Genomic DNA, 13726 nt, shown 5'->3' on the forward strand with positions numbered 1-13726 from the left:
CAGGTGCATGCAAATCTCTGGACCGTATTCCCTCAGCGACATGACTGGATGCACTGCAATGTGGTGAACAGGACAGTTTAAAGCAGTGGACCTTTTTCTGCCAGATACATGGAGGAGTGGGATCGTTTTTGCACAGATGATCTAAGAGGTAAGTAAATGTTTTTTTTTTTTTTTTGTTAGTTAACAGGGAAATGTTTTCTGGTTCGATCACCGGCCCCGGCTATATGTCAGAGTGTCCCTGGGCAAGACACTGAACCTCTAACAGCCCATTTCCCCTCCCCAGCTGTGCAGTGTCGGTCCAAGCCCGGTAGAAATTGGGAAGGGTTGTGTCAGGGAGGGCATCCGGCGTAAAAACTGTGCCAGATCAACATGTGGACAATGATCTGCTGTGGTGACCCTGGACTCCCGGGATAAGGGCGAAAGGACAAAAAAAATAAATAAAAATTTTGGTTTAGACTGAATGGTTCATAGTGTATAAACATGGGCAATACCCATTTAGTCTAACGTTAACACACATTAGCTGCTGGTTATACCAGACCAAATAAGGCTGTAGCTTCAAAACCCCTGAGAGTCTCACATCAACAAACTGTGCCTTTTACTGCTTGTTCTGTTTGTATTTGGCACATTCCTGTAAATGTTGTACAGTGGAATTTGCTTCTGGTCACATTAAATATAGGAAATCTAGTGATCATCATCATCATCATCATCATCAGACTGAATTCTGCTGTTTCCTGACTTCTTCTTGGCAGCTTTTCTGTCACAGCAGAAAAACCACAACCATGACCATGTGAAGCATGAAAACTTGTAGAGTTTCCATGTAGAACCTGAAAACTTGAGACTATAGTGTTATAGTAACACTCAAACTATACAGATTTTTTTCAGGATTGTCTGTTTTTTCTTTCTAGAAATAAAAACTTGTGGTGTCCAGATATTGTTTTCAGATGTCAAATCACATAAACATTACCAGAAGTAAGGTTCAAGCACTATGTGTAAAGTACCACTTCCAATTAATACTCAATTTGAAGTACTACTCTTATAGGTACTTTAAGACCTGACCTTGAAAACATCAGAATTGTAAGTTGTTGGTTTTTTTTGTTGCAAAAATTAAATATTCAGGCCTTTTTAAGTGATCAAAGCTACAGTTTATAACTTTGTGCCAAAACACATCTTATTGTGGAGAACAGTGCTGAGATAGTCACAATGAAAAGTTTTTAAATGAGGCTTGGTCTCCCAATCAGACAGAACAATTCAAAGGATTTCTGATAGATGGACACAGTTTGATTAATTATTTATAGTGCAGAGAATAACAGTACAACAAAGAGAGGCAGTAATTAATAAAAATTAGGGGCAAAGATCTCCAAAACAAAAAGTACATTATTTCACACTGATGTGTAATAAATTAAGTAATTAAGTAAAACACAAGTACCTCCAAACTATACATCACAATAATTGAGAAAATGTACTTAGATACTTACAATCTTTTGATTTTATACCTACTTAAAAAGACTAGTTTAAGGAAAGAAATTCAGACAGTTCATTTAACTCATTAAAATTAAAAGAAACTTAAGTTGCAGACTGTCCAGCTGCATCGTTATTAATCGTTATCGTATATTAAAACTCTCCATAGTTTTTCTGGTTTAAACAAACATCATGGTATAAACTTATGTATAAAACTAAGTCGTGGTTGTTTAAGATTCTATGTCATTCCCTCCAGCTATGACTGTCACTTCAGACCTGTTGCGGTGGTGATTTGCCTCTGTATTGTCAGTCTTTTCAGCTCAAATGAACAAAGGACTGCTCCCTCTCTGCAAAGGTGAACCCTTTAAATCAATGGCATATTGGATTCTATAGAACCCATTCTATTGGAGACAAAGGAAGGAAATATGAAGAGTTTGATCTCATATTTCAAACAGTAGTAGTAATAGTAGTAGAAAGTCTTTGGTGCAGAACAAACATTGCAGGCTTTTTTTGTAACAGGTAACATTGGATGGACAATCTAACTACAGTCAAGACTCTCAGTTCTGGTGAAGGTGCAGGAGGAAGTGGCAAAGGTAAGAACTGAGAGGTGGCGGTCTGTCATAGTTACTCACAGTTACTGTATTGTTTAATTTATTAATGATTTTGGCACATTTTCATTTTAAACAAATGTTATTGTAGTTGAAAAAAGCAATTGAATGACATTTTCTGCCAGTGATCATAGTTTGTGGCTTTAACCTGATGACAACATTTAAAGAGGTTGTAGGCAAAATTACCAAGGCAGCAATGGATATGAGCTACATTTTTTATTGAACATTTTACACTTTTTGGCTTATCCTGTGAGTTCAGGGTGAGTTTACGCTGGATGCCCTTCCTGACACAACCCTCCCCAATTTCTACCGGGCTTGGACCTGCACAGCTGGGGATGGGAATGGGCTGTTGGGGCATCAGCGTCTTGCCCAAAAAGCTACACATCCATGCTATTCTATACATAAAAATGTCTAGTTTGTTAAATATGAACTCACCTGCACATTCCCAGGATGTTGCCTGGAGGTTCTGCTGGCATGTTAGCTCCATCTTGTTTACATCAAGGGGTCAGAGATCAAAATTCACAGGTCTTTGATTTGGCTACAGGAACAGCGATTGGCTAATAGTGTGGATTTGTTTATCCCAGCCGCGGGAGGAAAGAACAAAAAAGATCAGTGTCTGACAGGATTTGGATCCACAGGATCCACAGATGATCAACTCGAGATCCAGGAATGTGAGCCACAAATGCCTAGATCAGGATTTGTACATGCAAAACCAGACTTGTACTTGAAAGAGTGTACACATTTAATTTACAATGCATCTAAATTTGTAAATTTATAAAATACAGATCAGAATATTTATTGCACCAAATCAGCTCCATAATAATGTTTCTGGTAGAGAACTGTTCACAGAGATACAGGTCTTTACTTAAGAATGGACCTACTATAGAACCATGAGTGTACGTGAGGTGACGTATTTGTATTCAATGATTTTTCCTTTTTCATAACAGTGGTCACAAAATCCGTAACAGCGAGTCAATTCATATCAAGTAAGTCCTATCTAACGTACAAACAGTAATGAATACACACATTTGCTGCCAGAGTTAAAAACAAATTAATTACGAATAGAGAATGATCACCCAGATCTACAGTTTGTGACTGCTCTGTTGAGCTTTTTAGCATCTTTAGCCCACTCTTAAAAGCCCTCAAATAGGTGTATTTATTGTGGAATCTAGACACACCTTTTCAGGCAACAGGGGTGACGGCGTGCCCCTGGAAACCACTGGCACTTGTAAGCATCATAAATCATGCAGCAGCTAAAGAGCCAGATATTTGTCTGTAAGATAAACTAAGGTAAAAGAAAAGTTGGGCACCATTAGGCAAATTATAATTTTTCCCTCCTTCAGCTTTTCCCGTAAACGTGGGGTCAAGACAGTGGAACATGTAGTCAGCACATTGGAGGAGCACAGGTTTTTACATTTTTACTGGGTTCGGGTCCGGCACTCATACTGTATGTGCACTATCTTGGGCAACCTCAACAATCCTGGATCTGTGGTTCCAGAAGGTAGGGTCAAAGGTCAATATCAATTATAGGTCAGACCAGGTGAAATATAAAGGACCATAGCAGTGGTTCTGCAGGGTTATAATTACCTCAGCTAGGGTTATGCAGTTCAGGGGTTTACTACTTTGCCCAGGGATCGAACAGCCAACCCTGTTGTCAATAGGCAGCCACTCAACCACTTGAGCCTCTGCTATTCTTAGGGACTGGGGAAGACTCGGAGGCTTTGGAAAACCGTGGAATTACACAGTTTCTATTGTCAGTTGTTCAGCTGCCAATGATTGAATAAAGTTCTTGTTTACAGCCTAGATTTTTTTTGCACATTCCACAAATAATACAATTTATTTTCTTTCAATTTTTTTTTTCTTTTCAAATGTGGTTCCCAAACACAAATAAGTAAATGTTGGATCCACAGGATACGTTAAAATCAAAACAACCCCCCGGACAATTAGACCACAATGTTGTGTTGTTCCGTTTTCTTGGCAAAATAAATCAGTGAATGCAGCTTTAAAGTGGACGAAGACTCTGATACGACCTCATCATATCTAGTCAGTACTGGGAGGTGACATATGTGACCCTTTAAGCTTTATTGGAATTGTTTCTCATTTGTAATGGATAAGAAAGATTTTCATACTGGGCAGCACCAGAAGCAGCAACATAATGTATGTGTGCTAGAAATCAGTCTCATCTAAGGGTGGGGGGATTTTATGGCAGTAAAAAAGGACACAGTACCAGGCAAGCAGAGACTTACCCAAGGAATGTTATTCTAAGTAAAAAGTTGAAGTTATAGGTCCAATTTGAACTTTGCCAGTGCTGTCTTGTAGCTGGAGTTTGGGTAATTAGATATGAGCCATCGCTGGCCCCAGCGGGTAATGTCTTCTGAGTCTGACAGCTTTGACAAGATCTTGCTGTCAGAGATGAGATGAACAACATGAGGATACTCTCGGAGAAACATTCAATAAATCCCTGCTGTAATTTATTAGAATGAAGTTATGAGTTTTTTCTTTTTTGCTCTTTTCTTCCACTTTCTTTTGCTGTAGGCGATTTTTCTGTTAGTGCAGGTGGAAGAGCTGCGTCAGCAGGCTCTGGTGGCCCGAGGGGCTCAGTTCTGATTGCATCTAACGGCTCCCATGCCGCCAGCTCCGGTCGATCCGGGACAAGCAAGGACACTGGACGCATCAGTGTCACTTCTTTAGGAGCCTCTTCAACCGTGGAGACAGGTGGAGAGAGGTCAGCTTCTGAAGGCTCTGGGGCAGCAGCTGCTGCAAGAGGGTCCTCTAGCATGTCCTCCACTCTTGGGAGTAGTAGCAGAGAAGGAAAAAAGGAAGTGGGTACAGGTGCTGTGACAGTTTCCACCGTGACCAAGAGCAGCTACAGTTCAGGGAGAACTGGCGACGCGAAGAGAGGGTCACCCTCTGCAATCACTTACACACCTGCTTCAAAAGAGAGGAAGAGCGCGTCCACCATGGAGACGATTCACTCAGATACTTTTGGTAGTTAGTCATTCGTCAACATTCATATTCACATTCAGCTTCACATTGTTTGTAGTTTGAAAGAGGTGCCAAAAACAGCAACTGGAGAAGAAATGACGACCTGATCTGTAATGTGATCTCTTTTGTGTCTCCATGTTTCAGAGAGTTCAAGTATAAACTCTTCCCCAGAGTACAACAGGAAGGAGCACGGTAAATGTTACTTGAATCTCAGGTTTGACTTTGAGCAATGTGAAATTGTTTGCAAACTGTCCGCAGCAATATAATGTGCGTGTGTTACGAATCAGTCTCACCCAAGAGTGGGTGGATTTTATGGCAGGGAAAAAAAGGACACAGGCAGTTTTTTGCCAATCTGTCAGTGAACTTGAGCTTTTTCTTGCAGGCACCTCGAGTCCAACATCAAGTGCTGCCACTAGAGGGAGAACTCAGAGCAGAGGTACACAACGGATTTATCAGTTGAAGGTTGTCAGTCTACAGTGGAGTAAAGATCATCTACTGACCGTGTTGTCTTTTTAGAGAGTGAAATCCGAGCCAGGCTTCAGAGTGCTTCTCCTACAGCGCGTTGTGAGTAGGATGCATATTGTACTCAATTAAATATATACGTGTCATCGTGATCAGCCAGTGCCAATTAGGGGCCTGTACAAAAAGACGTCCTTATGTTTAATATCGACTGTTTCCTCTGCTGTTCAGGGACAGAGCTGGATGACGTGAAGCGTCTGCTCAGGGGAAACCAGTCCACCAGCACCAGCCCTCCTCAGTCCCCTAACAACACGCTGCCCATACCCAAGAAGCCCAGAGTGGAAATAAGAGCCATGTCTGACAGCTCAAGCACAGGTTCAACTAATCAGTAGCTCAGGGGTGATACTACATGGTTGCTGGGCTGTTGAGACAATCTGTGAGAAAAGTCTTCTCTCACAGCAACAAGGACTTGTTATGTCCCCTCTGTATTTAACTAACACCAGCCACACAGCAATGTTAGGTTTCAGTACTTTGCTTTTTAACTTGTCTTTCATTTGTACGTTTTTGCGTCCAGAACACAATGGCATCATTTGGCCTGGCGGGATGAGCAGCAGCTACAGTTTCAACACCAACCCCAACAACCTATCCACTACCTCCACACTGTACCAGTCAGGTCAGTCTTCTGACATCCATTCACTCTGAAAGAAAAAAAAAAAATGTCTTCTGAAGAAACATTGTCCCTTTGCAAAGAAGTGAATTGCAACAGAAAATCTCCCTTTACCAGTGTGAATTTACTCTCAGTGCTTTGTTTTCTCTGCCATCTGTGATAGATGGAAAAATAAGACTCTGTTCTGTCCTGTCATGTCCAGGTGTTCAGAACAACCAGACTCTCAGGTCTCCCTCTGTGAACAGTGGACTCTGTGCAAGCGGCACAGGTTAGTCACTTCCTGATTTGTCACAGCCCACAGGGATTTCAGGGTCTTAACTTGACACTGACAGTAGAATGTCTTTGTTGCTGTGTCCCAGTTCCAGTGTATGGTGTTCAAAATAACCTGTCCCCTACCAGCCAAAGTGTCTTCGCTCCCATTGGAACCAACTCACACATGGGTACTGGAAGTCAAAAATATTAATATGGTTATGAGTTTTTAGGCGTTAACCAGCCAAACCAAAATTATTTATTGTGTGAATCAATGCTGTGAATCATGATAATATTGTTCAAGGTTGTGTTTTTGTCTCCTCACAGGTTACGGTGTGCACAAAAATGTGTCCGGAATTAGCACAAGCACAGGTGAGACCCAAGAGATGACGAGAGAATTTCATACTACGGCAGGTTACATAGATGAACCAGTGAATAAAATCTATTTACTCTATTTGTGAAATTCACCCACATTTTTAGACAATTTACCAAAGTAAATCATGTTACTGTATCATCACAAAACAATTATTTGCGTCAGGGAAAATTAAAAACGTCAAAAGCAATGCAAACTGCCATTTTTACAGTTACATCTTTTGTTTTTTAATGTCACGCTTGCTTGTTTCTCGCAGTCAGACCCAGCAGTCCCATTAGTGACGAGACCTCAGGCAAAGACTTTAAGTATGTGCTGATAGAGAAGGACAATGCTCCTGTCAAGAAGGAGACAGAGAGGCTGGTCATGGCCAAAGACACCGGAAAGCAGTTCATGTCTAGTATCTCTGGTAATTCTACCTATCACTAAATACTGATAAGACTTAGAATTACTACTACTATAGATATAACCAAAGAAGACTCCTTGCTTCACTCTACTCGATGTACGATCACTGAGAACTCTTCTTTCTTGTAGCTACTTATTCAGAGGACTCACTTAAAAGGGAGAAACAGAAGCAATCAGCGAGCACAATGGAAGAAGGAGCAGATGCTAAATGTAAATGTGCATTAAACAAAGCTATGTATCTTCAAGAGTCATCATAAAGATTTGAGCAGTTTGGCACCTACTCAAATGCTGTTTCTTTATTTTTGTTTTTCAAAGATTCGTCCCTGAAAGTTGCCACAAAAGACAAAGCCACCTATGCAGGTATTGTATGTTGGCCTACTGTTGCTCTTCTGTGCGGTTATATAAAGAACAGATCTATATATTTGGACAATGACATACATTTTATTATTTCGTTCTGTATACGGCCGCAATTAATTTGAAAGAAGTCAGCCTGCTGAATCACCTGAAGGAAGAGTTCAACCATTTCATTCACAGATTTTAGAATGAAGACAGTCTGTAAATCTGCTGCTTTGATGCATCCAGAATTATTTAAGAAAAAATTTAATTAAGAAAAAAAAAAGAAAAGACACCTAAACTCTAATTTGTTTTCAGAGATCAGTAAGAATGAATCAGGCTTTGGCATCTGCTCCTGCTGCAGCTGGTGGAAGTGGCTGCTGGGCCTCCTGCTCTGCCTGCTACTCCTCCTTGGCCTCCTCATTGGACTTGTTGCTTTGAGTAAGATGATTAAAACTCCAGTGTATTCTTAAGCAGCATGGAACTTACTCTTGATAGCGTCAGTCAAGGAGCTATGCGCTTGTCCATCGTGTCTCTCATTTCCACAGGTGAAGAAGTGAGACACCTCAAGAACCGTGTTGATGCTTTAGAGGCCATCACTGGCACCACCTCGGCCAGGTCCAGCCGCTTGTCAGCCTCCTCTGCCATCAACATAATCGACCCGTTGGATTCGTCGTACATCGACAGGAGTTCTTCTGGGCCCGTGCCGGCCCGCTCTGATAATGCAATAAACTTGGGAGCTGCTGGGCCAGGCACAGGCACAGGGAGCGGACCAGGTCTGGACAGTGCTACCCTGCAGAGAGCCGTTCAGCAGCTGGTCAGAGCTGAACTCCGCTCAGATGCCGTAAGAGGTACAGCGTGAGCACACGGATCGCATGCTTTCAGAAGAGTTTTTTAAATCAACCCATACGTTATTAATAAGACATTTTAATAGACACCTGATTGTAATTTATCCCAATTTTTCATAATTTTAGAAACGTTTGCACTCTCCCTAAAAGGAGAGAGAGGAGAGCCAGGACCTAAAGGCATGTTTACCCCCAAAAATCACAAAAATAATTTTTAAATGCAGCTTTATTTTGTGTCTATCTATCATAAGATTGTTTGCTTGTTTACAGGGGATCCAGGTGCACTGGGACAAAAAGGTGATGTACTACCCATAGTTTAAGTAAATGACTGTGTGATAATAATCAGGCACCTTAAACATGAACCAACCACTAAACCTCTTGTGTTTCACAGGGGACAATGGTTTTCCTGGTCTGCCAGGTAAGACTGAGTGAAACTGTTGTAGCGGGTTTGCTCTCACAGAGGTGACAAACTCATTGCTAGTTCTTTCTCTCCTAATAGCGTATGCTATTTCTTTAGGTCCACTTGGGCAAATGGGTCACCCAGGATTGGATGGAGCAAGGGGACCGAAGGGAATTGCTGGTAACGTTAACTTTGGGTGTTTTTGGTTTTTCTTTGATTCTGAGTGGAAACACAGGGTAAGGCTTTCCTTCCACTTTGACCAGGTGAACCCGGTCCTGAGGGACCACCAGGACAGAGGGGCCGGGATGGACAGATGGGCCCCCGAGGAGAGCCTGGACCCCCTGGTTTTGGAGAGAAAGGGGACAAAGGTGGGAGATGTTCACGTTGTCCAAGTAATAGGATGGAAAATTATTATTGGAGGTGTTTAGCCTTTTTTTAACCAAACCTGGTTCTGACAGGAGCTCAAGGTGAGCCAGGACGTCCTGGTCCTGCTGGCAATCCTGGACATGTGGGTCCAAAAGGTAGGGTCAAAGGTCAATATCAATTATAGGTCAGACCAGGTGAAATATAAAGGACCATAGCAGTGATTTTGCAGGGTTATAATTACTAATAAAACTGACATGATTACTTCTGGGCAAAATGTTGATAGATGCTATTAATACCTAAAATTATTGTCCTCTTTGTTTTTCGTGTCTGATTTAGGTGCCTTGGGAGAGCATGGTGCCCCAGGAAACATTGGTATTTCATACATGTATATTAGTGTGTTTTTGTCTCTTGGTGTTTGGCACTGACTGATAGTTGTGTTTTAAATCCATTTATTATTTGTCTGCAGGTGCTCCAGGTCCACAGGGTTTCCCTGGCGAAGCTGGAGCTCCAGGGGCGAAAGGTACCATCTGGGCTTCATTTTGCTTTGTCATAACCCCAATTCAAGTACTTTCGAAACTAGACTAGAATACAAAGTCTTCTGCAAGGGAGATCAAATCTGTCTTCCTGAAAGCTCCATGAACACTTCTTTCATACAGGTGAACGAGGAACACCGGGACAACAAGGAACCAAGGGAGAACAGGGAGAGAGGGGGCCACGTGGACTGGCAGGTGTGTTTCAGCACAGTCCTGAACAACATGAACATGAACATGAACATAATTTCCCAATTGGCTGCTTATGTTAGCAAAGACAACTAACATTCTGAAATCCATTTGTATTTGTAATACTGTAATACTATATTTGACCTTTTAATATTATATTTGCTTTGCAAAAATGCCTGGTTTTATGCTATTTTACCATAAGTACTATAGTGGCTTGAAGATATAACCTACATGTTTTTTTTGTCCTGAATAGGTTGTTTATTAAGGTGTCAGGGCAAATCCTCAAATTTTGGGGTAGAGAACATTACCAATTTTTTTAAATTGTATTAAAATATCTTCTTAAAATGTATGTTGCAATGTTTAAAGGTGAACCAGGACAACCTGGACCACAAGGTGCTGCTGGTCCAAAGGGGTCTAAAGGAATCACAGGTAAGAAGAGAGTTTGACTTATGATTTGAAGGTTGGAGATTATGTCTCCACTTTATTTTTGTGGTTCCCTTAAGGTTTTACTTCTTGGTTAACTGCTGGACAGACATGTGCTGTGGCCATCTGATATAAATGCAATGAAATGGATGTAAAAGGTCAAAGCACGAAAGAATAGACCATCCGACTATTCACATAAGAGCTGCTTGTTGCTACACAGGTCCGACATGTTAAACTTAGTTGTGGAAAGACTGTTTTGACAAACTTTCTGCAAGCTGGCAGAGGTGATCACATGAACACGCCTCGCTTTGTTCATGTCGTGTGAACTGAAGTCTGTGTACAAATTGCAGGAGACATTGGTTTAGTGGGACTTCCTGGTGCAAGAGGACCTCCTGGACTTCATGGTGACGTTGGCCTCCCAGGTACAATGACTTTCCAACTATGGCAGCACACGTGAAGAGTCGTAATGTTCTAAAATGGCTTTTTCAAATCCTGCCCAATGTAAATGTTTATTCTACAGGTCCCCCTGGCCCTCAAGGACCACCAGGTGTGAAAATAGTTACTCACAGAAATTCCTTTCATCTCCTGTTTGTTAAATGTAACAGATTAGATTTTGTATATATCATATTGTTGTTTTTTACCCCACAGGTATTGCTGGAAATCCAGGGCAGCCTGGTAGTAAAGGTAATGCCTCATTTCCTTTCCATTTAAAGCTTAATTAACTAATATCTATTCCAACAGAACATTAAGAATTTAGAAAAGAACCAGAAGATGTTTTTTACCTGTCCATATCAGCTCCACCTACTACATCTAAAAAAAAAGATAACATCTACATCAAGTAAATGGTAAAATTAGACTGTTCAAAAGAACTATATCTACAGATTGTCAAAAAGAAGTTGTATTTAGACAAACAAGATAAATTTAAAGGTGGATTGTGTAAGATACAGTGGCACCTAGTGGTCAGCGCCTCCTAGGGGGATGAAAAATGTTGAGTCGTTAGCGCTTCTCGGTAACTCTGCCCTACTTTAACCTCCGACATTTTCTTCAGGACCAACCTGGAGGAAATCCCTTAGCCCTAGATAAAAGTCCAGTTCAACCTTTGGGTAAATAAACTTGAATGATTGAGAACCTTCAACCACACCTAGTGGTAAGGTTGCAGATTGCAACCATCTGAAAGTGTGAAAGGGCATTTGGGGTCCGTTAGGTGCCATGTGGACGTCTACAAAACTGTGGTGAACCAAAGCTTCAAAACATCTTGTCGCGATACTGTTTCAAAATCTCAATACTGGTTTGAGTAGTTTGTTTCGAGTATAACATACCTTTTGGAATATATCTGCCTAAACCTTGGACTATTGTGTGAGTCCATCTATAGGTATATAACTCTGTTTTTGTAATCTGAGATAACACGGTCTTTCAGGTGACCCTGGATCTCCTGGTAAAGTCATCGGCCCAAGTAAGAACAACAACAGTTACTGAACTAGTCACACTAAGTAATGCAGTGCACTGTACTGTGCATTTGTTTCCAGCTACAGGAAAACACTGTGTTGTAAGTGGTGGTTGTCTAATTGTTTTTTTTTTTTTTGTTAGTTGGTTCTGACACTGTGCCCATTCCCGGACCTCCAGGGCCTGCTGGGCCTCCAGGTCCTGCTGGATCTCCTGGTTTGTCTGGGCCCATTGGCCCTGCAGGAGTTCCAGGCCAACCTGGTAAGTTTTGGTATAATGGTACATATGCGGATTGTTGATTAACGCTGAACAAAATTTTTTTTTTTTTTTTTTAATCTGTCATTTAGGTCCTAAGGGAGGCCAAGGGGAGAAAGGAGACAAAGGAGACAAAGGAGATCCAGGAAAATTTGCAGAGCCTGGTATCAGTTTCACATCTCTCTGTTATGTATCCACTTATAGTATCAAGATTAATAATAGTTACTAATACATTGTCTTTGTTTTCATTACTAACAGAACCTACCTCATTGGCTGGTCCACCAGGACCCCCAGGGCCTCCTGGACCACCAGGTCCTCAGGGTCCTGCTGGTATGTTGAAAGTTAGATACCCATAGCGTTCCTAAAGAACTTCAATAGGCGCTTAAATTCAGCTAGTAATTATTCTAATGCTGCTGTCACTATTGCTTAGGTGAGACCAAACAAGGTCCTGCTGGACGCAGAGGTCCTCCGGGTGAGCCAGGTAAACAAGTACCTGACATTACAGTGACAGAGATAGAGAGTGAAATCATCAGCATACAGGTAGAGTTGTCACTGTCATTTTATATGTAGTCCAAATAAACTGTGTTGTTGACCTCACAGGCGTTGGTTTACCTGGACCTCCAGGAGAGAAGGGAGAACCTGGCAGCTTTGTGCCTACATCAGGTTGGTGAAGGAAATCTCATTTCAGGTGTTGGTCAGAGATGTCTTTTCAACTTCTGAGTCTCTTTGTTTGGCATGTTTGATGCAATTTTGCCTGTTTTGTTTTAGAAACCTTCTTTGCTGGACCACCAGGACCCCCAGGCCCAAAAGGTACGGCAGGCAGATTTAAATAAATGGGAATGCTATTGAAAAACTGTGTGTCTGTGTGCTGTTGTATTTCTAAATGTATTTGAACTTGTTTATAACCTCTTGTTTAAAGTCATGTGTTTCATCGTGTCAACATTTCTTCTCAGGTGTCCAAGGACCACAAGGGTTTCAAGGTAAAAAAAACAAAACAAAACAAAAAAACATGCAAACCAGGAAATGCCCTCTGCTGTTCAGCAACTTATAGTCGTTGACTAATGTAATGATGATTGTTTCAGGTGAACCAGGCCAACCAGGTCTTCCAGGAAGTCCTGGGGCACCAGGTGTTGGTATGTGAACAACTTGATATTTTATAAAGATAAAAGCCAATTGTAGTTGAAGAAATTAAAAACCCGCTGATTGCCACATCTTTGGGGACATAATAACTTGACTGAGTTTCTAACTTGTACTCTATGTACTCAAAAATCATATTTTTGTTGAGATATAAATAGAGTGTTTTGTTACTACACAAAAAATAAAGACTAAATATTCGGCATTCAATAAACATTTTCCAGATCTGTCTTCCTCACATTGAAATACGTTTGCCATTCATAAACCTCCAGGTTTCCCAGGACAGCCTGGCCCACCGGGCCCTGTAGGCCCGATGGGCCCCCAGGGTCCAGCAGGCCCACAAGGTAAACTGAACTTCGGATTGTCTCTTAGAGACCTGTTTTGTACTCGTGTTTCACAGGATTTAGCTACAAGAAATAATTACATCCAAGCATTTTCTGTTCATCCGGTCTCCATTAACATGATTTCTTTCATGAAGAAGTTAGCAAACACTGATTTTGTTACATCTATGCAGGTGATCCAGGAAATCCTGGTGCCCCGGGTAAGATTATTCCAAATACTTTGTCACCTTAAATTGTGTACTTCATTATAAGCTCTATTTACAACC

The 13726-nt window shown here is 41.3% G+C and overlaps 1 protein-coding gene across 3 annotated transcripts in view; it reads left to right on the forward strand.

Moving 5' to 3' along the window:
* Window positions 1–13726, forward strand: part of LOC137124014 (collagen alpha-1(XVII) chain-like) — a 19781-nt gene continuing 6055 nt past the window's right edge. For 2 of the 3 annotated variants that reach the window (XM_067498587.1, XM_067498588.1), the window contains exons 1-40: window positions 27–148; window positions 1978–2051; window positions 4602–5054; window positions 5196–5243; window positions 5434–5487; window positions 5568–5615; window positions 5742–5885; window positions 6085–6183; window positions 6380–6445; window positions 6537–6617; window positions 6754–6798; window positions 7056–7205; window positions 7331–7411; window positions 7517–7561; window positions 7853–7975; window positions 8083–8385; window positions 8509–8559; window positions 8650–8676; window positions 8771–8797; window positions 8897–8959; window positions 9043–9147; window positions 9238–9300; window positions 9482–9517; window positions 9612–9665; window positions 9802–9873; window positions 10231–10293; window positions 10638–10709; window positions 10808–10834; window positions 10936–10971; window positions 11705–11740; window positions 11875–11991; window positions 12078–12149; window positions 12244–12315; window positions 12416–12466; window positions 12586–12648; window positions 12754–12795; window positions 12939–12965; window positions 13068–13118; window positions 13392–13463; window positions 13634–13660. In XM_067498587.1, coding sequence (XP_067354688.1) covers window positions 1988–2051; window positions 4602–5054; window positions 5196–5243; window positions 5434–5487; window positions 5568–5615; window positions 5742–5885; window positions 6085–6183; window positions 6380–6445; window positions 6537–6617; window positions 6754–6798; window positions 7056–7205; window positions 7331–7411; window positions 7517–7561; window positions 7853–7975; window positions 8083–8385; window positions 8509–8559; window positions 8650–8676; window positions 8771–8797; window positions 8897–8959; window positions 9043–9147; window positions 9238–9300; window positions 9482–9517; window positions 9612–9665; window positions 9802–9873; window positions 10231–10293; window positions 10638–10709; window positions 10808–10834; window positions 10936–10971; window positions 11705–11740; window positions 11875–11991; window positions 12078–12149; window positions 12244–12315; window positions 12416–12466; window positions 12586–12648; window positions 12754–12795; window positions 12939–12965; window positions 13068–13118; window positions 13392–13463; window positions 13634–13660 — 3130 coding nt within the window. In that variant the 5' untranslated portion in view covers window positions 27–148; window positions 1978–1987. Of the gene's footprint in view, window positions 149–1977; window positions 2052–4601; window positions 5055–5195; window positions 5244–5433; window positions 5488–5567; window positions 5616–5741; window positions 5886–6084; window positions 6184–6379; window positions 6446–6536; window positions 6618–6753; window positions 6799–7055; window positions 7206–7330; window positions 7412–7516; window positions 7562–7852; window positions 7976–8082; window positions 8386–8508; window positions 8560–8649; window positions 8677–8770; window positions 8798–8896; window positions 8960–9042; window positions 9148–9237; window positions 9301–9481; window positions 9518–9611; window positions 9666–9801; window positions 9874–10230; window positions 10294–10637; window positions 10710–10807; window positions 10835–10935; window positions 10972–11704; window positions 11741–11874; window positions 11992–12077; window positions 12150–12243; window positions 12316–12415; window positions 12467–12585; window positions 12649–12753; window positions 12796–12938; window positions 12966–13067; window positions 13119–13391; window positions 13464–13633; window positions 13661–13726 lie in introns of all 3 variants that reach the window. The other variant, XM_067498590.1, reaches the window with a different exon arrangement.

The sequence above is a fragment of the Channa argus genome, chromosome 3, assembly GCF_033026475.1.
Source record: "Channa argus isolate prfri chromosome 3, Channa argus male v1.0, whole genome shotgun sequence".
Classification (NCBI taxonomy): domain Eukaryota; kingdom Metazoa; phylum Chordata; class Actinopteri; order Anabantiformes; family Channidae; genus Channa; species Channa argus.